This window comes from Physeter macrocephalus, chromosome 20 (assembly GCF_002837175.3).
Source record: "Physeter macrocephalus isolate SW-GA chromosome 20, ASM283717v5, whole genome shotgun sequence".
Classification (NCBI taxonomy): domain Eukaryota; kingdom Metazoa; phylum Chordata; class Mammalia; order Artiodactyla; family Physeteridae; genus Physeter; species Physeter macrocephalus.
This window is the reverse complement of record NC_041233.1, coordinates 7,662,876-7,689,634: the sequence shown is the minus strand read 5'-3', so window position 1 is coordinate 7,689,634 and position 26,759 is coordinate 7,662,876. Positions and strand designations below refer to the sequence as shown.

Genomic DNA, 26,759 nt, shown 5'->3' with positions numbered 1-26,759 from the left:
GACTGGGTAATCCCCCAGGGCAATTTCAATGAGAAAAAGTTCATCACTGCTGGGTAATAACATCACAAGCAGTAGTAATTCAGCGCTTTGGAACAAGGGGTCCATTTCTCCTCCGGCCACCCAAACCAGAACCTTACAAGATCACAGTGCTATAACCATCATAACCTTTGGGAATCCAGCCAGGACCAACTAGATAGAACCAATCAAGCTAATGGACCAACAAGCTCAAGGCTAGCCCACCCCTCAAAATCGCAGTTTGGAAAAATACCTTGCTGTTTTCTGAAGTTAACATGTTCATTGTTCCTTGGACTCTAAAACACAGGCAAAGTAAGCAGTGCTTTCCACTGCACCAGTTAAGAGAAAAAGTAAAGTTAAATTTTACATAACAAACCTTGTGTTCACATTCACGTCACCTATACTTTAGTCCTACTGATTCTCCAGTAAACATTACACAAAAGCAACACTTTTTTCTATTCATTCAAAAGATATTTATCGAGTATCTTCAAATACTGTATCTGAGAGGTACACTATCTGATGTCAAGGGTATTATGCATAATAAGCTCACAGCTTGTTTTCCTCTGCCTTCAAAATGAGAGTTTTCTCTAATTATTCATTCATTCAACAATTATAAACTGAAGCCCATGTGTTTCCCTTCCAAAGACTTGCACACTAACAGCAAAGAAAACAGAAGTTTAAGAACTAATTCTCTCTGCATTTCTTACCACCTCCAACTACATGTCGGATTCTCGGGTCTTTTTAGTAAAAGTATTACCTGGAACTTACATGTCCTTGACATACATTTCCGAGTGTGACTCGGGCCCTACCTGTTTCTGAACATGCAACGGCCTGTCCCTCACAGCCCAGCTGTCCCCTGTGATTGGCTGGGCCCGTGGTATGGTTGGTGAGCTGTGAACAGACCTCTATGGCCCCTCTGCAGATCCTGAAGTTGGCTTCTGCTAGACTACTGTAGACTCCCATAGGCGAAGGGGGTTTACGCTAAGGGGCTGTTGTTCTTTCAGGGAAAAACACCACCAACCCAAAGTAACAATACCATTTCCAAACTCCTCCCTCTAAATATTTCTGGTGTCAGAGAGCCAAGAATCATTTAATAAAAGGTAAAATTGGACTTTCTGAAAATATCAGTTAAAAAAGATTTTTCACTTCTGTGCATAGATTTGGTCCCAGGACCCCTGAGATGACTGAGAGGGCTAATATTAAACGAGTGTAAAAAAGTTGAACTGGTGAACTGTAAGTGGATAAAAAAAGTTCAGAGTACGTTCAAACAAAATCTAAGCAACAAAGCTGTATGCATTCTAAACAAACCACACTTAAATTTTTCCACAGATTATTTTAATACCAATTTGGTATTATTAGGTATTCCTATGCCTTGAGCTTTCCAGGATCTTGGCTCAAAATGTGCAATCAGGGTAACCATATCATAAGCCGAAGCTCTGATGGAAATACTTCTACATTTACGTTTATTTAGAATAATATGCAGTCATAAGATATCATTTATTAATCTGTTACCCTCCTCTGTGGGGAGGGGAAAATTGGATCATTGTAGCTACCTTTGAGGTACCACTGTTACAAGCTTAAAATACAACAGCAGAAAAGCATAGTACATAAAACCAGAATAGTAATGACTAAGATCAACTCAAGAGGTTTAAACATGCATAAACATTACTGGCTATGTGTTTCTGTTGTTTGGGGTTTTCTTCCTCCTCTGTGTTTAATAAAATATGTTTGTACCACATATTTGCTTATTAATGCGTCTTTAGGGTCATTGCTATTTAAAACCATTTATTAACTGTATAACATCTAAATATTATAAGGTTTTCTGTTTTACTAATCATTTTTTTCTGTACAAAAATGCTATGCTAATCAATGTAGGACATTTCTCATAATTCCAGGCCCTTATTATTCGAGAGGTGTTTTTTAAAAAATAAATCAGACTCTACAGGAGACTTTTCTATATCCCTTGATCATTATAACATGCCATTTCAGAAGAAAAACAATGAAACCTTAAAAAGAGTTTACTGCTTAGGTAATACTAAGCTACACAACCAAAATTTAAAACGACAGACAACAACAAAAAGGAATTTGCCTTAGAGAACTTCTTTCATAGTGCTCAGATATTTAACCAGGGAAGCTTTTAAGTTTACCTTCAAATACAAATAGTGATACTTGGGTAATGAGTTGTTTTAGAGAGAAAAACAAAAAAAATATCTCTATGCGTAAGCCTTCACATCATCTGAAAGTGACTTTCCAACGCAAATGTGAACAGCACTGGATGGAGGAGGAGCACAGAATCGCTGGGCCTGGCATCTGGTCCACCTGGGGTCCCCGGAAGCAGGAGTCATGCAAACAGCCCTGCCATCTTCAATAGTGAATCATATAACAGGTTCAAAGGATGATTATAATAATTAATGAGAAATCTGGCTTCAGTGCAAAATAAATATGTTTTGACAAACCAGCTGACCAGTGTCGAGACAGCCACTTGGCTTTAGACGGCTAACTTGTGAGGGAGGGTGTCTTAACCAAAGGTCTCCAGAGCAAACAGACCAGGCCTAGGACAGGACTAACTGATCACTGCTCAGTGCCACCAGCAGAAATGAGCACCTGCGACAAAGAAGCATCTGGCTGGTTCTAGGAGGCTCTAACGATGCGTGTCCAGGTCTGAAAACCAAAGCAAGTCACGACTGAAAAGTGAAAAAGCTGGATAAAATCTAGCATCCTTTTCCTTGTAATTGGTTTAAATTACTATAGTTTAATGCATAGGCCCTCGCTTAGTCAAATTCTAACCTTTCCAGATGATCCAATGCAGGTATGAAAATAAGTCAATGGGTTTCTGGCCTTGTGGTTAAAAGAAGTCAGAGCTTAATTAAATTACTTCAGGTACACCACCTGGTTTAAACCAAACAGACATCATTTTTCTATTTGCATTGATTTTTATATGAATCTGCTCTCATGAAAGAGCTTGAGGTACATGCTTCAGGAACTAAGCCATTAACTGTTCTCCAAGGAACCATAGAAATGGCATAGACAAAGGATTTGAATAGGAGTGAGATGATAAAATGAGTACAGTAAATGCAGATTGAGCAAGCAAAACTGCTAATTTTTAAAAAATCAAACCCAATTTCATTATTTCATTATTTATTTAGCCTCGCTGCACGGCATGCAGTATCTTAGTTCCCCTACCAGGGATCGAACCTGTGCCCCCCTGTGCCCCCTGCAGAGTCTTGACCACTGGACCGCCAGGGAAGTCCCCTTCATTATTTATTAATATTTGCAAAGAGAGAACATATTCGAGTTTTCTGCGGTTGATAACATTTTCCCAACCAAATCCCTTGTTTTGTGATCTGCCTCATTGAGCAGTTCATGTCCTCGCTTCCCAAGGTAATAACAATAGTTTCCACTGAAAAATAATGGCTGGAATTATTTGAAATTTTGGAAAATGTTTTGGGTCCTTGTTGATAGGGACTTCAAGTAAGTGTTGTGCTCTGTCACCCTATCCAAACTGTCAAATTCTTAATGTTACCGAATAGGTCCATGTGTCAGTACAATGCTCCTGGTTCAGAGTTTGGTCAAATATGAATGTAACTCCACAGAAAATGAAACCTTTGCTTCCTTTTCTTCTAAGCAACCTTTTAAATCTACATCCAGAATTTTGATTTCACACTTTTCAGAGTTTATATCTTTTGAAATGATATTCTTTTGAAATTTTTAAATATATTAAGCCTTCATTACCTGAACACAATCAATTTCTCTACACAATTTTCCTCAGCTTTTAGGATAAAAATTAAATTTCATGAATGTTACATGAGAAATGTAGCAGGTATATAAAAATGAAACAGAACATTTCTACTTTTTGTCTCAAATAATGACATTCTGCTGTTCCTCTCCTTTCCCTACATGTGTCCTTCAATGACATGACCATGGATTTTACTCTTCTCTTTTAGTTTGCCTCTCTTAAAACCTTTTTGTTTTTCTAATTTGATTGAGGAATAAAAACAAGTCGAATTATTTTCACATCTCCTGGAGTAAGTAGTTCACTAGGAGCTTCTTGGTGCCTCTTTTAATTTTCCAGTGTATGAATTTCCTATTTTATTCATGCAACAGTGCATAAACACAAAACAGCCAATATAATTCCCACAGTGAAAATTCTAGATGGAGAATGACAGAAAAAAATCTGTTTCAATGGGAGAAATTCCTAACATTGGCTAAGTAAGACTTAGTATGTCACAATATGACCCAAAGATGTCAAATGTCAATAAATGTAAACATGGGATGTATTTACTGAAATTTAAAAGTTTAAAAGTTTTGATTTAATTTTTGAAAACTTTAAAATGTGAAGAAAAGTGCCATGAATTCAAAAATTAAATATGAGTAACCAAACACAAAACATACAAAGTATTACATATACAGCAGATGACCCAATGCCTTACCTTCATCATGAATTTCTGTAGGGGCATAAGGAAAAGAGAGAAAATATTAAATATACATTATTTCAAAGACATTTTAAAATATCTTATTTTTAGACTCCACTGTTCTAAATGGAGTTACATGAACAATAAAAAAAATGCACTGTGCTGTCACAACAAAACTTAATATCAACTACATGCGAGAGAAAAGGTGTAGCAAGCAAAACTCTATTTTAGAATGCTTTTACATTAGTTCTTTCTTTTCTGTGAAAACATGCTACTTGACTTTAATGCGTGATTCAATTTACAACATATTTAAGCACCCAAAAAACGGTATAATCTTAAAATTATACTCTGACACGGCTTTAAAAATTTTTTCACCTCATCTGTTGCATAAAAATGCAGTAATATAAGCAGCAACCCAACTAACTTAAGTAAAAACAGTGGATTAGAAACAGGTAAGGTAGACCATCAATTATTACGCTGTGATGAGCTGCCCATATTTCATGCAAAAATGACAAAAAGCAATTCTTTAGATACTATATATTGTGATATGTGAATTTCAAAGAAAAACCACAAAACTTTTCTCTTGACCCAGCCACTTCTCATGATTTACATTGTAACAGCTCTTTTTTTCTTCTACAAAACATAATATGTACATATGGATATATTCCTTCCTTTTTCTTTAGACCCATAAAGTTTCTTTGACTTCTTACTCCTGGGAGAGGTAAACAGATGAAAAAGAGCAAAGAAGGAAAAATGATATTATGTTTCCAAGCTTAGGGCTAAATTTAGCTGTCAGGTGCATGTAAGTCCTACAGAGGAAAAAATACACACATCCACATTAGTTTTAAAGGAAACAGCAAGGGAAAGTTTTCTAACATAGATGTTAAATACCATACTTGTTTCCCTGAAACATACATACACAGTAATGTATGTATATTACTAAATGGTAATTCTATTATGACTGATTTTTTTCATTTTCAATATTATAATGTTAAGGAAAAATTGTAAAGAACCGTTTCATTCTCAGCTTAGAAAATATAGGCTGTGTAGTTACATTTTTGTAGCTAATATCTGTGGTAAATGATATCAAGGAACTTTACTCCATGTAGATACTGACCAATCACATGCCTACCTGTGATCACTAGTGACGCAGATATCACTGAGGAATTAGGGAAAATCATTTAAGCCTTAATTCAAAAAAAAACAAAAATCCAAAATTTTGCTACAGAAAATGGTTTATAATAGATACTTTCTTCATGAGATTTTTGGGTTTTTAACTGATTTAGGCTTTAGAGATTTTTCTTTCAGAAATGTCTTCAGCCTGATTTTGTCAGTTACCTAGGTTGAACTACTTTAGAATTGTAGAAAATAGAAAAAAAAAAGTCGTCTAGTTACTGAGGTCTGCTCTTCACAATTTTTAGTTGTGTGTGAATACAGGATGAGCAAGTCACAGAGAAGAGTAATCTGTATACAGGATAAAAAAAAATGAATACTGTAAATTAGCAAAAACTAAGATGTCCATCTACAGAATGAGAAAGAAGAGCAGATGTAACAGACGCGCATTATTTTCAAGACAATCAGGAACATGAAAGATTATTTGTGGCATTAGTGACATTAACTTTTTGTACAAATCATCTATTGGTCCATCTATTTGGCTTATTACATTAGAAGATACTCAAAAGGGATCATTCAAGGGCAAAGAAGAAGTCAAAATACATTAATATGTAAAGGAAAATTATTTTAACCTCAATGTAAACACTGCTTAAGTATGATAAAGAGCAACAGAAAAAGAATGAAAATTAAAATCCTTTACAAGTTGAGGATGTGATAGAAAGAGAAAAGAAACTCATGCATGAAGATAAATATTGAAACAGCCTCAATTTAGGTGTAAAGCGTTATCATTTTTAATGCTTACAATAAGTTTAATAAGGAAATCAATTATTTAAGAGCTAAAACTTCATTAGACAAGATACAGAGATGGATAATTATAAAGACAGAGCACAGGCATGGTGCTTTCTGTCTTAGAAGACATTGGGGATGATAATCAATTGACACAGAAACACAAAGTGGGAAATTTTAGTTCTTTAGGGCAAAACTACGAGTGGCAGTAATTCAGTGTCCCAGGTTGAGTTTAATTACTTCAGAATGGACAACTGAGATGAAGCTTCAAATGTGAGCAGGAGTTGAGGACATAGCACCCCCCCCATTATGCTAGACTAACATGAAAACCAGGAAGAGAAACAGCAATCCTTATGTTCTACCTCAAACAAAGATGGCCCTGGGAGTCTAATGGACGATAAAAAGAAGCAGAAATCTTTGGTCTATATAAGCATATGTCACTTGATCTAGTAGATCTGAAAGCCCTAAGGGATTTTCTTAGCATATGCAAATAATTATGAGTAGAAAAACAAATCAAACAGCAATACTTTAGTCTGAAAATTGTAATCAAACATCAGACATCAAGAGACTGCATAATTATATTCCATCTGTTACTGATACAAAGAAAGAAACAGAAATTGAGGTGATATACAAACTTCCTCTACCGTAATTCTGCCTTTCAGTTCAAACTTGGATTTTTTTTCACTGTTATTTCAGGTTTGTGAAATGACAACTGATTACAAAAATTAATGCCTCTATAAATGGACCTTTCTTAGAAGTTTTAAAAGAACCTTTGCTGAAATGTCTTCTTAAAAATTATATAGATAAGGAAATAGTAACAAAGCAACAAAATAAACATTTTGGGGCTACTGAAAAAGAATTATCAAATAGGACAATCTGAGAGACTAGGGCAAATTTTGCCTCTGGAGTCCTAACATGAAGTTTCCACTGACGCAGTGAAATGTCCTACTCTGCACACCAAATATCCATCAGATTTAAGCCTCTTTTGTCATCTTCTTTCTCCTTTTATCAAGATGCTAGGATTCTCCATAATCCTCCAGCTGGTCTTCTCTCCTTTGTGAGTGAGGATACATGTGGTAAATTTCATTATGTTGAGAAAAGGAAAAAATATTTCACCACTGAAGACTTGGGTTTGTTGGTGGCTTTTTTAAAATTAACCATGCCCCCCCAGAATTTTAGAGGGCAAAAGAAATTTAAGATTAACAATTCCAAGTTCCAAACATATATCAATATATACTATCTAATAGCATATGTGGGTATATCTTTGTGAAAAACCTCAACAATTTCTCTTATGATGAAGGGTATCCTATGTAAATGCTTAACTTTCTAAGACTTCCCCACTGAAAATACTCAAGACTGCACTGATTGACAGACATGTTGATGGTGGGCCCAGAAAGCATCTAAAAGAGGGTTCTGCTTTTAGCCCATGAAAAAGCAATTATACATATAATGGTACAGCCCGTGGCAATGCTCTTGCATTACTCACATTAATGACCATCACTGGCTAGTTATATGTGCACACTGCTCTTTTTTTTTAAGAATTCAGCATAATTTGGGGGCAGATTGGGAGCAACTGTTGTCTTTTTCAACCTATCAACAACTGTACAGATAGTGTCTAAATGGACTGTCTTTTCTCTCATGTGTAAGGGTCTGACATATATATGTATATATAATTATCCAGTTCTTCTTTAGAAGGGTAAAGGAAAATAAACAATTCTGATAAGCTACTATAAATCCTCATCTTTTATCTCTGTGACACATTTATAAATCACTGAGCTGCATGAATGCCTAAAACATGAAGTAGAAAAGCTATCGGGGGCTTTCTTCCTGTCCCACCTTTCTCTCAATCAAAAACCAAGAAATTGATCTCTACGGAGAGTATGTGGATCATAATGACCTGAGGACCTAGAAAGCCTGCCCTATACTCAGAGCACCACCTACCTAGAACAAATTGTCTTTACCAGGATACAGAAGATTCTGTATATTTTTTTCAAAACCATTTCAAACATGATTGAATCCTGATAACATGAGAGTACTTCACAGACCCTCACATCATAGTAGCTGCACGAAAAAATGCATTATTAAAACTACTCTCAGTTAGAAACACTTGAAAGGATTTTGTATTTTAATAATTCCAACAGCATCAACATATTTTTAATATGTATGAGACATCATTTGGTCTACAGAAAATGCTTCACATACAACAATATGACAATGTTTTCCATCCCTTTATTGTCCCCAGCTCCATCCATGACTGCAATCCCAGGCCTCCATGTTAGAAACCAATGCTAGAGGTTAGGGGCCTAGAGGGCTAAGGGTGGAGTAGATGGAAATAACAATTCATCACGTTTTAATCCAGAACTCACAAATGTTATTCCCTCTTGAAGTACGAAGAGCAGCATTTGATTACTCAATGAGCTCTTGATTAAACACAAATGCCCAAAGGTGCTCAAAGAGACACTGGAAAACAGCTAGAGGGTGGAAGGAAGGGAGGAGGAGGGGGGAGAGAGAGAGAGATTGACTGACGTGTGATGAAGTTTCCAGAATGATGCTGTGAGAAAATTTATAAAGAAGCAAATCTAATTTTCAATATATTTAAGTTTTATAAGGCTTCTAAAAGTCTCAATCTGGGGTTGTCACCTGTGTTCTGTAGACAAGCAAATATAACGGGGTGTTAAAATAGGACACCTGTTTTAGAACAAAGTAATGGCAAATACTCTCATATTCCAAACCACACTGTGATTACCACCCAAACAGGGACACCAAAGCAGGTGGCTGAAAATCCAACTGCTGCCCTAAGCTGGCCCCCAGCTCCAGTCTATCAGGAGAGGTTGGAGAGCAAAGAGATGGTTTCTTAGAGAGAGGTGTTGGTTGGCTTGGAGTCCTGTTTCCCCAGAGCTTGCCCTCAGCTCAAGCCTAGAGAGGGTGGCTTCAGGGATACGTGTGTCCCAGCAGAGTAACGTTACAACTGGGGAGTGACCACACTGCCAAGAGCAAATGGGGGCCACACTAGATGGAGCCAGCCTGGGACTGTCTTCAATGCCACCAAGAGACCAGGGATGAGGAAGTCATCACCACTGATCAGCTAGAGGACGGGGCATGTGGATGCAGCAAGAGAACCCCAGCTCAGAGGTTTCCGGTGACAGAATCTCCACTGGTCACCTCCCAACTACCCAGAGAGAAAGTCAGCTCAAAACACCTGACCAGCCCGATGAATGACAGGCTCATCAAAGAAGACCTGCCTGCCAACTTTCTTCTTCTCCTTGCCAGGACACCCTGAGAGGGTCAGAAGCCACAGGCAATGCGCAGGCGTGGGTGGAAAGTGGCAGAGGGAAGTGAGATGCAGATCCCTCCCTACCCCCCACCCCCTCCAGGCTCCTGCCGGGAGAGGCCTGAGCTGTCCCAGACCCTTAACTAGAATTAACATCAAGAGTGCTCCACTACACAGGACTGGGAAGTTTAATTACTGAAATGAGACTTGTGTGACTTGAAATGGCTGGAGGGGTGTTTCATTGTCTATGAGAAAACATAGAACCTGTCCTAATTTAACCCAGGGCACACAGGAGAATGAGCCCCCAGAGCAGGTAGGTAGGCAGGGGATTAAACTGTTTTCTGTTACCCTTCAAGTAACAGAAAAAGGTAACAAATTCTACCTGTGACAGTAGACTTCCAAGCTCCCTATGGCAAGTGCATAAGATTTGACCTATACGGGTCTTCAAAGAAAGAAACAGCTCAAATCTAAAATTTACTGAGACCTATACATAGAGTGATTATCAGTTACCTAGAGCAAATCCAGCTGGATATTTTCATTATATCTCAATGAAGGTACATTTCAGCAGTGATATGTCTTATCATTAACATAACAGTAATACTTTAGAACCAGAAAGGGCTAGCCCAGATTCTAATCCTATAAACAAGGAGACGAGACGAATGCCCACAAATAGACGACAAAGGTTATGAAGTGAGTCACAGAGCTAAACTGCATGACTGTCAGCTCAATGTTATCTCCAGTACTTTCTCAGAACTAGAAAGCAATCTTTAAGGTAAAGGTTTGCAAATAAACCTACTAAGAATAAATTTTGAGATGAGAAATCCCTATGAAAATGAGAGGGAAAAAATCCACATAGCAAGGCACTTCAAAAAAGCAACCAAATGCAGAGGAAAGAATGGGGATACTTCTAGACAGTGGTAGAAAGGGGGTTTATTCATTTAAATATTCTATTTCCAAAGGAATTAGTGTCTTGAGTGGCTGGCTCAAGAACTACTGATTTGGATACAGCACAGGAATACTGGAACGGAAGTGAAGGGATAAAAAGATGAGACAGGGACTTCTTTGAGGATGGCTAATCTTGGGGAAGGAGCACAGAAAGGTGAAACACATGTTCTTAGAAACAGGTTTCCGTTCCCAAGACAAGAATTCGGATCAGAATTTTAACTAGAGGCAGAGAAGAGAGGAAATTTCAAAAAGAAAGAGTTGAACAAAATTAATAATAGCTTAGCTATGAAGAAACAGATGATGAATTAAAATTATTTCCAGGGCTTCCCTGGTGGCGCAGTGATTGAGAAGACGCCTGCCGATGCGGGGGACGCGGGTTCGTGCCCCGGTCCGGGAAGATCCCACGTGCCGCGGAGCGGCTGGGCCCGTGAGCCATGGCCGCTGAGCCTGCGCATCCGGAGCCTGTGATCCGCAAAGGGAGAGGCCGCGACAGTGAGAGGCCCGCGTACCGCAAAAAAAAAATAAAATAAAATAAAAAATAAAATTATTTCCAGAGTTATAACATAGAAGTAGTAGTTCTCAAAAATCCATACATGGGTATCATCATCATGGAAATGGTAAATTTAATAAACAAAACTTTCTTTAAGTATAAAGGGCCGAAAGAAGTTTAGGAAATAGGGCAATTGTTTGGGAAACACAAGTAAAGGCTACTGAAAAGACAGCAAAAGTCTCAAGATGCTGCCTCAGGGGAACTGCATCCCAGAATGAGGGAAAATAATGAAAGTAAAATGAAGCCATCAAGTAAGCCAGTATTAGCTGATTCATCATATTAAGTCACAGGGCAAATAAGAACAAAACAACACCACAGCAAAGGGCCTCACTGTTTTGCACACAAAGTGGATCAGGAATATCATTGTCGGTGAAACTCTAATTTCCATTCAGAATTACAAGGAGTTCAGAATTGGAAGGATCTTTCCCTTTCCCTCTGTCTCCCTCCCTCCCTCCCTCCCTCCCTCTCAATAGTTGAAGAAACTGAGACCAAGAATAGTTAACATAATTTGGCCACATCAGACACTTTGTCACACTGTTGGTCTCCAAATTAGCCTCCGGAATCCTGCAACTGTTAACTTTCTTCGTGATATTTTCTCGTTCACCTTCACTTTTTAAGATTGTATGAATGTGTAAAGCCTTTTTCTACAGCACATGGAAAAATATGAGAACTAAGCAGTAGGATTCTAAGATTAAACAGTCAAGATTTTTCGGTAAAAGATACACAATATTAATAATAAAAGCCTTCTCATTGACCGGAAGCCTATCATAACGATAAAGCCGATTACATAGAGACTATAATGTTCCAGGGATAGAGAATATTTTAATAGATTCCATTTCAGAAGAAGAAAACTAGAAACTTATAAAAGTTCTAACTGGAGACTGGTAAAATATATGTTGATTATAAGAGAGCAGTTATTTTGAATACTCATAGAACCAGCCACACTAGGAAGCAAAACAAAAAGATTAGAGGCAACAGCAAACATGCACCCAATTCATATCACGATCTCTTTGTAAATACGTGGAAACACATACCCATTTTTTCACGTCAACTTTCTGTGGAAAGAAAAAGCCAAAATAGTAACAGGCAAACAAGTAGCTAGCAAGGTTTTAATTACTGTCATTTAAATAAATTGAAATGTGGTCCCTGCACCAAAACCTACTTCCAATTCTGAAGGATATGAAACAGTATCCAAACTTTTAATTAATAACATTTAATCTCCTCAAACAAACAAATGATTTCAATTAATTTAGTAATCAGAACTTCAAAAGGCATTAGGCTGAATATGTACCAGGTACATGAAATAACAATAATCTAATATATTCAAAAGCAAACGTGAACATTTACCTAATTCTCAAACCTACAGGCCTTTGATTTAGGAACCACTATTCTCCTCTAACTATAAAAATGTATTTAACGAAAAAGATCAGTTTAGAAATACAGCATCTAACTATAAATCTCTGATGAAATAGAAGTAAAATTTCTCTTAGCCTAATCTTTCTAACATTATATAAATGTTCACAGTATAACAAAAGGCATGCTTTGTCAAATAATTCTGAAACTGCATCAGAATCCAAGTATTGTTTAAAATGTATTTATTAATGAATGCATGTTAGTCTCATAACCGTTATATGACTCTTTAAAAATTAAGTGAATATAATTATATCCAAAGTGTAAAAAAGAACAAATAAAAAGCCATATGTCAACAACGACTGCGTCTACACGGCCCTAAGATTCCTAGCAAATCAATCAGAATTTAAAAATCTCAACACTGAGGGATATACTCTCTCTCAAAGATAAGTTTCCATAACCAACCTCCCTTCTTTAGCACATATGATTGAGGATCAGTGAAACTTGAGGTTTGCTTCAGACTCTTCACGCATTTACATTTACTTGCAAATTTTTTTCTTTAGAAAATTCATTCATCAGGTCCAAAGCTCATGCTACTTCGCCATAACTAAGAATCTCCCCTCCTTATTAGCAAGCTTCAAGAAGGAAATGTGCATTAGATGCATATACATTGTGATTACTTTTTAAATGCTATAAAGTGATATAAAAATATCCACCTAAATACACAGGTGGGATTGTTTTGAAGGCCCAGTGAGATTCAATAGATTCAACAGATTACTTACAACAGAGCATTTTGGCTTCGTCAATAATTTATTTAGTCTTCAGAAAAATCTCTTCTAAGCCTACCCCCAACCTCTGAATTTACAAACACATTGTTATTTAAGAAAGAACACTTTAATGAATGGAAAGCCCTGGTTTTCACTCTAAGTTTTCAAGATATTTAGCTGTTACCCAAAGCTCAAGTCCTCATTTTAAGCCTGAACCTCTTAAAGTGATGAACCTATTTCTTTAGACCCTGGGGCACAGGGAAACAATTTAGTCATGTCCAGTATAATATAATTATTCACTTTTCTACCTTTAAAAGGACAAATTCTTATATTTATTCTCTTCCATGAAAGATAACTTAAGGAAATGTGAAATGATTTCCCTTTCATGTTTATCAGGAAACCAGGATATGCCATGCTTTTTCAATGATTAACAAAGACATTCTATTATCCCATCATTATTTTCACATCAAAATGTTCAACATACCCACACACACACATACACACACACACTTGCATCAGTGCAAAGATAAAGTGTTGTGGGATCTTCCTAGGAGAAAGAGAAATTGTAATCAAGAGTAACAGTTCCTAGTATTAGTAACAGAAGCTCTTTAATGATCTATATTACAAAAGTGAAACTTTTGTAAGCAGCAAGAATTAGCAATAATATAACAGACTCAGTAACCAAATACCCAAAGAAAGGTTTAGCAACAGCATGTGCTGGGGGTGAATTTTCAGCTAAACACAGAAGACAAGACAAATGGTCCACAGAGTTAAAAGACTGATAAAGTACAATAAAGATGTAATTATGCATAAGCTATGCAGAGCAATTTCATGACACATCTCTTATGAATGTTAACAAGAATTATTTAATTAAATGCCTACAAACAGTGAAGAAGAGAATGATATATATGAAGCTAATCAAGGAAGGGAAATATAAAGCTCACAATGAACTTGACCAATTTTATAGTTTAAACAGTTACCAAATCCATAAAGCATGTAAGACAAATGAGTACTTATTCCAATAATTTTTTATCCAAGTATGTGGGATTTTTAAAAAACATACTGATTCCATTAATCTAGAGAAAACAAACATTTTACCATCTGTAGGAAACTGCATTAAATATTTTAAGACCAACAAATGAGCAAACTTATTTTCAAATAAAAACACAATTTCCATTAAGGAAAACAAAACAGTCATTTAAATAGCAACTTGACTAAGCAGAGAGGACAGAAGTTAACAACATAATACAAAAGTAATTAATTGTAAATTATATCATATGAAAGGTGGAACATTCATATGACATCTCCATTTTTTATTCCTATTTTAATATGTACATTTAATTAGTATATTTTAATAATTTTAAATATATTTAATTAATATAGAAATTATGAATTAGGGCACAAAACATGAACTATTCCATACCTATAAAAATGAGTTTGGTGGCTTCTTCCAAGTTGCTTATTTTACTGTTTAAGGTAAAGAATGTTATTATTATTAAATCTATAGGTCATGTAGTAAGAAGTTACTATGTGCCAGGCTTTGAGCTGAACACTTTACATGTAATCATACTGACTGCATTTTATACATGAGGAAACAAATGACATGTAAATGTGTTATACACTTTCCTCAACAACAAAAACAAAGTTGTTGGAAAAAAAGGATAGAGCTTGATCTTGAAATTGGGTCTTTAACTTCAAATCCCCACTCTCCTAAGCTCTGCTATGTATGCCAAAAACAAGATACATCATCTTTTTTCTCTTTTGTTTCACATTTTTAGTCTCTATTTAATTTGGAATTATTCACCAGCCTATTTCTTATGGTAAGTGCGACCTAATACAATGTGTTAACGTCAAGATAAGAGAATGTAAAATGAACCTAGAGATTCTTATGATATCGAACATGTTATTTAGTTTCAGTTATTCAAATAGCGTGTCCGGTTTTTCCACATAGATAAATTTCTAGATAATTATGACACAACAATAAAACATCAAATAGAAAGTTTTTAATATCAAGGCATAACATAAAAAAAGTAATTGAAATATTTAATACATACCTACAATCCATTACCCTGCTAAGGTTTTAAAAATAATAAATTAGAGAAAAGTGAAAAACAAAATCTACTCTACCCTATAAGTAATTCTCCACCACACATATTGTTTATTATTAAGATTAGGGGGTAAAACTTGAAAAATTTGCACACTGTGTTCCAGCATTCGAAATATAATGAAGTTGTTTCAATTTTCTAAAAGTAAAACTATGATTTGGAGGGCTCACATTTTTAATAAAGACAAATTCAGAAAAATATATAAATCGTGAGTATATAGCTTCACAAAATTGTACTAATAAACAAACCCATGTAATCATCACCCAGATCTAAAAATAGGACAGAACCTACAACCTAGAAGCTGTCTTCATACTCTCTCCAAAGTTAACTATTATTCTATCACCATTAATTACTTTTCTAATTTGGAAATATAGACTATGTTCTCTTTTTATCTACCTCCTTTAGCTGACATTAGGTTTGTAAGATTCATCATTACACTGTCACATGTAGTAGTAATTAATTCATTTTCCCTGCTTATCAAATTCCATGGTATGAATATGTCACAATTTATCCATTCAGCAGTTGAACATTTGGGTTGTTTCCTGCTTAGGGCTATTACAAGTAATTCTACGGTGAATATTCTTGTACATATCTTTTGGTGAATATAGGAATATATATCTATTGGGTATATACCAGGAGTGGAATTTCTTGGTCATGGATTTATAAATATTTAGCTATAGTAGATACTGCCGAAGAGATTTCTAAAGCAGTGGTAAACATTTAACTCATCAGGAGTGTATGAGTTTCACTTGCTTCACATCTTGCCAATACTTCTAGTCCTTTAAATTTTAGATCTTCTGGTGGGTGTGTAGTAATAGCTCATCACAGTTTTTTTTGTTGCTGTTGTTGTTGTTGTTTTTTTGCGGTACGCGAGCCTCTCACTGTTGCGGCCTCTCCCGTTGCGGAGCACAGGCTCCGGACCCGCAGGCTCAGCGGCCATGGCTCACGGGCCCAGCCGCTCCGCGTCATGTGGGATCTTCCCGGACCGGGGCACGAACCCATGTTCCCTGCATCGGCAGGCGGACTCTCAACCACTGCGCCACCAGGGAAGCCCCTCATCACAGTTTTCATCTGTATTTCTCTGAAGCCTACTGTGATGAAGCATTTTTCTGTATGCTTTGGATATTTTGAATATATCTGCGGTTAAGAAGTATTTGTTCAAGTCTTTTACCCATTTTTTACTATTAGGTTGTCTATTTTTGTTTGTACTGATTTCCCAGAATTGTTTATATTTTTCAAGTATTCTCTCCCAGTCTGTGTCCTGTCTTTTCCATTTCTTAATGGTAACTCTGATGACAGATAGTCTTAGTTTTGGAACAATTTCTCCATCCTTTCCTTCATTGCTGGTGCTTTTTGTCCTGAAAAGATCCTCCTACATTATTTCTGAGAAAATATATTATCTTAACTCTTACCTGAGACCTCAATCTGTTTGGTATTGGTATTCTGGGTATATGGTGCTAGGGAGGGAATTCAGATTCATTTTCCCCCTCATTCAGCTGTTCAGTTGACCTTGCACCATTTACAAAAAGATAATCCTTGCCTCCACTGTACTGCATTGCCACCTCCGTCATAAATCAAGTTACAAATATGTGGAGGTATTTATGAACTCATGAACTCTCTTCTATTTTGGCCTATTTTTCTATGCCTGTGCTAATACCATACTATCCTAACCACTGTTCCATCAAAATAAGTTTTGTTATCTGGTAGCCAAAGGCCCCAACTTTGTTCTTTTCTTCAATATCATGTTTGTTAATACTGACCCTCTCTAGTTCCTATAATGTTCAGAATAGACATAAATTTTTATGCACAGAAAAAGAAAACCTGCCGGGATCTTGACTGGTATTGCATTGACTGACAGATCAATTTGGAAAGAGCTGCCATCTTTATAATATTCAGGCTTCCAACACTGTATATCCCTCTTTTTTTTAGGTCACCTTTAATTTCCTTCAAAATGCTTTTTGATTTTCTATGGAAAGGTTTATATATCTTTCATTAGAATTATTCCTAGGTACATGATGTTGTATTATACCAATATAAGTAGACTCACTTAGAAATTTTTATTTTATGTTTGCTTTTTGCTAATATATAGAAATGTAACTGACAATTTATACTGAGTTCTAACTTTACTAAATTCACTTTTTAATTCTAATAGTGCCCACCTTCACCCCTTTATTTAATATTACACTAAAATAATTCAATATTTCACTGGTTTTCCATTTTATAGATAGCATCTATCAGATTAAAGAGTTCCCTACATTACAAATTTACAATAAATTATTTTTTAAATGTTTTAAAAGTATCAAAATATGTAATCTTTCTCTTTATGTCTTTTAATATGGAGATAGACATTAATCACTTTCATGAATACATTAACTACTGTTGAATCCCACCTTAGTTATAATATGCTATCGATTTTATATATCCATAAATTTGGTTTGCTAGTATTTTGTAGAGGATTTCTGCATCTATGATCTTGACGAATATTAGTGTATAACATTTTTTCTGGCAGGGCCTTTCTCATGTTTTAGGACACGGTTATGTTGACATCATAAAATTATTTGAGAAGGATTCTGCAAGAGGTTAAGATTGCTATTATTGCTTTCTCAAATGTTTCCTGGAATTGACCAGAGAAGCCATCTGGGCCTGTACTTCTTTGTGGTAATGCTTCTTGTTTTAATAGTCAGCACTTAATCTTTTTTAATATTTTAAAACTGAGATATAATTGACATATAACTTTATATTAGATGAATGATTTGATATTTTCCATATATTGTGAAATGATCATTACAATAAGTCAAGTTAACATCCATAACCACACATACTTTCAATTTTTTTTGTGATGAGAACTTTTAAGATCTACTATCTTAGTAACTTTCAAATATACAATACAGTGATATTAACTACAGTAATCATGCTGTATATTATATACCCAGGGCTTATTAATTTCATAACTGGAAGACTGTATCTTTTGACCACCTTCACCCATTTTGCCTCTCCTACACCCTGCCTCTGCAACCACCAATCTGTTCTCTGTAACTATAAGTTCAGTTTGTTTGTTTTTCAGATTCCACAAAAAAGTGAAATTATATAGTATTTGTCTTACTCTGTTTCACTTGTCTCACTTAGCATGATCCCTTCAAGGTCCATCCATGTTGTCAAAAATGGTAAGATTTATTCCTTTTTATGGCTGTATAATATTCCATTGTATGCATATACCACATTTTTTTACCCATTCTCCACTGATATACACTTAGGTTGCTTCCACATCTTGGCTATTGAAAATAATGCTGTGATAAATATGGGGGGGCATATATCTTTCCAAATCAGTCCTTTGGATAAATAGATGGAAGTGGAAATGCTGGATCATATGATAGTTCAATTTTAGTTTTTTGAGGACCCTCCATACTGTTTTCTGTAGTGGCTGCATGAATTTACATCCCTAACAACACAGCACAAGGATTCTCTTCTCTCCACATCCTTGCCAACACTCGTTATCTCTTGGATTTTTTTATTACAGTCATATAAAAGGTGTACAATTATATTTCACTGAGGTTACGATTTGCATTTCCCTAATGGTTAGAGATCCTGAGCCCCATTTTAAGCACATTTTGGCCTCTGTAAGTCTTTAGGAAAATATCTATTCAGATTCTCTGCCCATTTTAATCAGATTTTTTTTAAGTGAGTTGTATGGGTTCTTTATATATTTTGGATATTAACCCCTTATCACAGATGCAATTTTCTCCCATTCCATGCGTGGTCTTTTCATTTTGTTGATATTTCCTTTGCTGTGTAAAAGCTTTTTAGTTTGATGTAGTCCCACTTGTTGATTTTTGCTTCTGTTGCCTTTGCTTTTGGTGTCAAATCCAAAAAATCTTTGCCAAGATTGATGTCAAGGAGCTTACCTCCGATGTTTCAAGTATTTAATCCATTTTGAGTTGACTTTTGTGTATGGTATAAGACAGTGGTCCATTTTCACTCGCGGTCCAATTTTCTCAGCACCATATTTTGAAGAGACTGTCCTTTCTCATTGTATACGCTGGCACCTCTGTCATAAATCAACTGACCATCTATGCATGGGTTTATTTCTGGGCTCTCCGTTCTGTTCCACTGATCTATATGTCTTTTTTATGCAGACACCATACTGTTTTGATTACTATCTTATGAGCACAAAATATCTTTCCATTCATTTGTGTCTCATTCAATTTCTTTCACCAATGTCTTATAGTACTCAGTGTAAAGGTCTTTCACCACTTTGGTTAAATTTATTCATCGGTATTTTATTCTTTTTAATGCACTTGTAAATGGCATTGTTTCTTTAATTTCTCTTTCTGATAGTTTGCTATTAGCATAGAGAAATGCAACAAATTTTTGTATATTGATATTCTTATCCTGCACAGTTACTGAATTCGTTTATTAGTTCCAACAGTGTTTTGGTTTTTGGTAGTTTTTTGTGTGGTTTTCTATACATTACATCACATTACCTGCAAGGAGTAACAGTTTTACTTCTTTCTTTCCAATTTGATACCTTTTATTGCTTTCTCTTGGCTAATTGCTCTGGTTAGGACTTCCAATACTATGTTAAATAGATGTGGAAAAAATGGGCATCCTTGTCTTGTTCCTGATCTTAGAGGAAAAGCGTTCAGCTTTGTACTGCTGAGTATAATTTTAGCTGTGGGCCTGTCACATATGGCCTTTATTAAGTTGAGGTATGCTCCCTGTACACCCACTTTGTGGAGAATTTTTCAATCATAAATGGATGTTGAATTCTGTCAAATGATCTTTCTGCACCTGTTGAGATGGTCATGATTTTTACCCTTCATTTTGTTAAAGGGGTGCATCACATTCACTAATTTGTGGATGATAAACCATCCCTGCATCCCTGGAATAAATCCCTGTTGATCACAGTATTGATCCTTTTAATGTATTGTTGAACTCAGCTTCCTAGTATTTTGTTGAGAATTTTCTCATCTATATTCATCAGGGATATTGGCCTCTAATTTTCTTTTCTTGTGGTATTCTTGTCTGGTTTTGGTTTCAGGGTAATGCTGGCCTTGGTGAATACGTTTTCGAGTGTCCCTCCTCCTCTGCTTTTTGGAAGAGTTTGAGAATAATTGGTATTAATTCTCCTTTAAATGTTTGGTAGAATTCATCACTGATGCCACCTTGTTCTTAAATGACACGAGACCACAAAGTCCTTTCTGCCATCAGTTTGGGAAAAAAAACTCACCATAAATTTAATTAAGCAAATGAAGTCACCAAGTACATTAAATAATTCACTGAATTATAATTTAGCCCAATTTCCTGTCTTTATTCTGATTTTTGTATTGATCAGACAGAATATTTTTTTGAATTTGTCAAATAATGTCAAACAATGATGCAGATTTACACAACAGTGTAAACTTGGCAATCTCCCACACTACTGCATTCAACTAAAGGAAAATATTTAGAATTTTCACTGGGAAGTTTAAATTTTTTCTTTTAAAATTTAAAATGGGTAATAGAGGACTAAGATCTACTGCTTCCTAAATTATTCCTCTTTTAGAATAGGAAAAGTTCCTGTAGTACTATTTAAATTGCTTTCTGAATTTGTCTAAAGCCTTAGGAACGTACACACACATTCAAAACTACCAATACTTCCATTTTCAAGCACATAATATATTAAAATGGCTAGCACATAAAGTTTAATGCTAACAAACTCAAGTGGATGGGTCCTAAGCAAATAATACAGTATTCTGTTCACGTAGGCTCTTGCCAGAATTACTAAGTTCAATTAAATACCACAAGTAAATTCATTAGGGAAAATAAATATTTAAGAAGAGTATGAACAATCAGTGAGGGAAAAAAGAAAAGAAATAAGGTAGAACTAGCCCAATTAAACATTAAAACATTCCTAAAATACAGTGATTAAATCAGTGCTGTTTCGGCACAGTAATAGACAGACATGTGTATAGACAGAATATTTAGCTTAGAAATTTATTTATTTATTTGGCTGTGTTGGGTCTTCATTTCTGTGCGAGGGCTTTCTCTAGCTGCGGCGAGCAGGGGCCACTCTTCTTCGCGGTGCGCGGGCCTCTCACTGTTGCGGCCTCTCTTGTTGCGGAGCACAGGCTCCAGACGTGCAGGCTCAGTAGCTGTGGCTCACAGGCTCAGTTGTTCCACGGCATATGGGATCTTCCCAGACCAGGGCTCGAACCCGTGTCCCCTGCACTGGCAGGCAGATTCTCAACCACTGAGCCACCAGGGAAGCCCAGAATATTTAGCTTAGCATAACCCATCTGAGAATGTACAAACTTAATGTATGACAAAAAAAGACATCACAATAAATAAGGAAGGAAATCATCGGTTATGAAAAATGATGGGAGTTTTTCTTAGCCATTGGGGAAAAGAAATCAAGTTAAACACACATCTTAAACTTTGGATGGCTCTACTATGAATAATAATAAACTCCATATAATAATAAACTCAAATAAATTCCACATCCATTTACTATAATAAAGTAATGGGGAGGCTTCCCTGGGAGCGCAGTGGTTGAGAGTCCGCCTGCCGATGCAGGGGACGCGGGTTCGTGCCCTGGTCTGGGAGGATCCCACATGCCGCGGGGCAGCTGGGCCTGTGAGCCATGGCCGCTGAGCCTGTGCGTCCGGAGCCTGTGCTCTGCAACGGGAGAGGCCACAACAGTGAGAGGCCCGCATACCACCAAAAAAAAAAAAAAAAAAAAAAAAAGTAATGGGTGAAATGACGGATATAATGATTTTAACAATTCAGTGCAATCCTAATCAAAATACCAGCAACTTATTTTGTAGATACTGAAAAACTAATTCTAAAGTTTATATGGGAAGCAAAAGACCCAGAAAAGCCAACACAACACTGAAGGAGTTGAATAAAGTAAGAGGATCAACAGTACCCAATGTCAAGACTTACTATAAAGCTACATTAGTCAAAACAGTGTGGTACTAGTGAAAGAACAGCCAGATAGATCAATAGAAAAGAACAGATAGCGCAGAAATGGACTCACACAAATAAAATCAATTGATCTGTGACTAAGGTACAAGGTAATTCATTGGAAAAACGAAGAGTCTTTTCACCAAATGACGCTGGAACAACTGGACATCCACATGCAAAACAAAACAAAAAAAAAGAGGTGGAAGGAGAAGAGCTCTTCTTTGAGCTTCTCGCGTGGTGGGTTTGAAGCCCTGCCTATGGAACCAAAATTTCCTCATCTTGCACCTGCCTGCCAGCCCGCCACCGCCCACAGGATGCCCCACGCAGTGCCTCCACCAATGTCAAGATCTGGGATCTAGAGTTGGAAAGACCTGTGTTGAAAATTCTTTAATCTAAACCATGTGGCTGACAGGCTCTTGGTGCTCCAGCCTTGCGTCAGGCCTGAGCCTCTGAGGTGGGAGAGCTGAGTTCAGGACATTGGACGAGCACAAACCTCCCAGCCCCACATAATATCAATCGGCAAGAACTCTCCCAGAGATCTCCATCTCAATGTTAAGACCCAGCTACACACAACTGCCAGCAAGCTCCAGTGCTGGATGCACCATGCCAAACTAGCAAGACAGGAACACAACCCGACCCATTAGCAGAGAGGCTGCCTAAAATCATACTAAGTCCACAGACACTGCAAACACGCCACCAGACGCAGCCTGGCCCACCAGAAAGACAAGATCCAGCCCCACCCACCAGAACACAGGCACCAGTCCCCTCCACCAGGAAGCCTACATGACCCAGGGGAACCAACCTTACCCACTGGGGTCAGACACCAAAAACAACAGTAACTATGAACCTGCAGCCTGAAAAAAGGAGACCCCAAACACAGTAAGTTAAGCAAAACGGGAAGATAGAGAAATATGCAGCAGATGAAGGAGAAAGGTAAAAACCCACCACCCCAAACAAATGAACAGGAAATAGGCTGTCCACCTGAAAAAGAATTCAGAGTAATGATAGTAAAGAAGATCCAAAATGTTGGAAATACAATGGAGATAATAAAGAAACATTTAACAAGGACATAGAAGAACTAAAGAGCAAACAAACAATGATGAACAACACAATAAATGAAATCTCAATTTTTCTAGAAGGAATAGATAGCAGAATAACTGAGGCAGGAGAACAGATAAGTGACCTGGAAGAACAATAGTGGAAATAACTACTGCAGAGCAAAATAAAGAAAAAAGAATGAAAGGAATTGAGGACAGTCTCAGAGACCTCTGGTACATTAAACACACTGACATTCGAATTATAGGGGTCCCAGAAGAAGAGGAAAAACAAGGGTTTGAGAAAATATGTGAAGAGATTATAGTGGAAAACTTCCCTAATATGGGAAAGTAAATATTCAATCTTAAGTCCAGGAAGCTCAGAGAGTCTCATAAAGGATAAATCCAAGGAGAAACACGCCAACACAAATATTAATCAAACTACAAAAATTAAATACAAAGAAAAAATATTAAAAGCAACAAGGGAAAAGTGACAATTAACATACAAGGGAATCCCCATAAGGTTAACAGCTGATCTTTCAGCAGAAACTCTGCAAGCCAAAAGGGAGTGGCAGGACATATTTAAAGTGATGAAAGGGAAAAACCTACAACCAAGATTACTCTACCTAGCAAGGATCTCATTCAGATTTGATGGAAACATTAAAACCTTCAGGGACAAGCAAAAGTTAAGAGAATTCAGCTCCACCAAACCAGCTTTACAACAAATGCTAAAGGAACTTCTCTAGGCAGGAAACACAAGAGAAGGAAGAGACCTACATAACAAACCCAAAACAATTAAGACCTCAATAACAAACCCAAATAATTATGGTAATAGGAACATATATATCCATAATTACCTTAAATGTAAATGGATTAAACGCTCCAACCAAAAGACACAGACTGGCTGAATGGATACAAATGGAAACCAAAAGAAAGCTGGAGTAGCAATTCTTATATCAGACAAAATAGACTTTAAAATAAAGACTATTACAAGACACAAACAAGGACACTACCTAATGATCAAGGGATCAATCCAAGAAGAAGATATAACAATTGTAAATACTTACGCATCCAACATAGGAGCACCTCAATACATAAGGCAAATGCTAACAGCCATAAAAGGGAAAATCAACAGTAAAACAATAATAGTAGGAAACTTTAATACTCCACTATCACCAATGGACAGATCATCCAAAATGAAAATCAATAAGGAAACACAAGCTTTAAATGACACATTAGACAAGATGGACTTAATTGATATTTATAGGACATTCCATCCAAAAACAACAGAATACACTTTCTTCTCAAGTGCTCATGGAACATTCTCCAGGATAGATCATATCTGGGGTCACATATCAAGCCTTGGTAAATTTTTTAAATTTCCATAAACAATATACTACTAAATAACCAAGAGATCACTGAAGAAATCAAAGAGGAAATCAAAAAATACCCAGAAACAAATGACAATGAAAAAACGATGACCCAAAACCTATGGGATGAAGCAAAAGCAGTTCTAAGAGGGAAGTTTATAGCAATACAATCCTACCTTAAGAAACAAGAAACACCTCAAATAAACAACCTAACCTTACACCTAAAGTGCTCAGAGAAAGAAAAACAAAAAAAATCCCAAAGTTAGCGGAAGGAAAGAAATCATAAAGATCAGATCAGAGATGAAAAAGAAATGAAGGAAATAATAGTAAAGATCAATAAAACTAAACACTGGTTCTTTGAGAAGATACACAAAATTGATAAACCACTAGCCAGCCCCATCAAGAAAAAGAGGGAGAAAACTCAAATAAACAGAATTAGAAATGAAAAAGGAGATGTAACTGACCCTGCAGAGACACAAAGAATCATGAGGGATTACTACAAGCAAATATATGCCAATAAAATGGACAACCTGGAAGAAATGGACAAATTTTTAGAAAAGCACAACCTTCAGGAAGAAACAGAAAATATAAACAGAAAATATAAACAGACCAATCACAAGCACTGAAATTGAAACTGTGATTAAAAATCTTCCAACAAACAAACAAGCTCAGAACCAGATGGCTTCACAGAAGAATTCTATCAAACATTTACAAAAGAGGTAACACCTATCCTTCTCAAACTCTTCCAAAATATAGCAGAAGGAGGAACACTCGCAAACTCATTCTACGAGGCCACCATCACCCTGATACCAAAACCAGACAAAGATGTCACAAAAAAAGAAAACTACAGACCATTTCCACTGATGAACACAGATACAAAAATCCTCAACAAAATACTAGCAAACAGAATCAAACAGCGCATTAAAACGATCAGATACCATGATCAAGCAGGGTTTATCCCAGGAATGCAAGGATTCTTCAATATACACAAATCAATGTGATACACCATATTAACAAACTGAAGGAAAAAAACCATATGATCATCTCAATAGATGCAAAAAAGTTTTTGACAAAATTCAACCCCCATTTATGATTAAAACCCTCCAGAAAGTAGGCACAGAGGGAACTTACCTCAACATAATAAAGGTCATATATGACAAACCCACAGCCAACATCGTTCTCAATGGTGAAAAACTGAAACCATTTCCTCTAAAATCAGGAACAAGACAAGGGTGCCCACTCTCACCACTCTTATTCAACATAGTCTTGGAACTTTCAGCAACAGCAATCAGAGAAGAAAAGAAATAACAGGAATCCAAATTGGAAAAGAAGAAGTAAAGCTGTCACTGTTTGCAGATGACATGACACTATACATAGAGAATCCTAAGGAGGCTACCAGAAAACTACTAGAGCTAATCAATGAATTTGTTAAAGTAGCAGGATAAAAAAGTAATGCAGAGAAGTCTCTTGCATTCCTATACACTAATGATGAAAAATCTGAAAGAGAAATTAAGGAAACACTCCCATTTAGCACTGCAACAAAAAGAATAAAATACCCAGGAATAAACCTTCCTAAGGAGACAAAAGACCTGTACACAGGAAACTATAAGACACTGATGAAAGCAATTAAAGATGATACAAACAGATGGAGAGATATACCATGTTCTTGGATTGGAAGAATCAACATTGTAAAAATGACTATACTACCCAAAGCAATCTACAGATTCAGTGCAATCCCTATCAAACTACCAGTGGCAGTTTTCAGAGAACTAGAACATAAAATTTCACATTTGTATGGAAACATAAAAGACCCCGAATAACCAAAGCAATCTTGAGAAAGAAAAATGGAGCTGGAGGACTCAGGCTCCCTGACTTCAGATTATATTACAAAGCTACAGTAATCAAGACAGTATGGGGGCTTCCCTGGTGGCACAGTGGTTGAGAGTCCGCCTGCCAATGCAGGGGACGCGGGTTCGTGCCCCGGTCCGGGAAGATCCCAAGTGCCACAGAGCGGCTAGGCCCATGAGCCATGGCCGCTGAGCCTGTGCGTCTGGAGCCTCTGCTCCACAACGGTAGAGGCCACAACAGTGAGAGGCCCA

The 26,759-nt window shown here is 36.5% G+C and overlaps 1 protein-coding gene across 1 annotated transcript in view; it reads right to left on the bottom strand.

Moving 5' to 3' along the window:
• The window catches only part of RYR2 (ryanodine receptor 2), a 564,826-nt gene that overhangs the window by 451,347 nt on the left and 86,720 nt on the right, over window positions 1-26,759 (bottom strand). The window contains exons 4-5 of the mRNA XM_055081210.1: window positions 12,127-12,143; window positions 4,446-4,460 (exon numbers count right to left, since the gene is read on the bottom strand). Coding sequence (XP_054937185.1) covers window positions 4,446-4,460; window positions 12,127-12,143 — 32 coding nt within the window. The remainder of the gene's footprint in view (window positions 1-4,445; window positions 4,461-12,126; window positions 12,144-26,759) is intronic.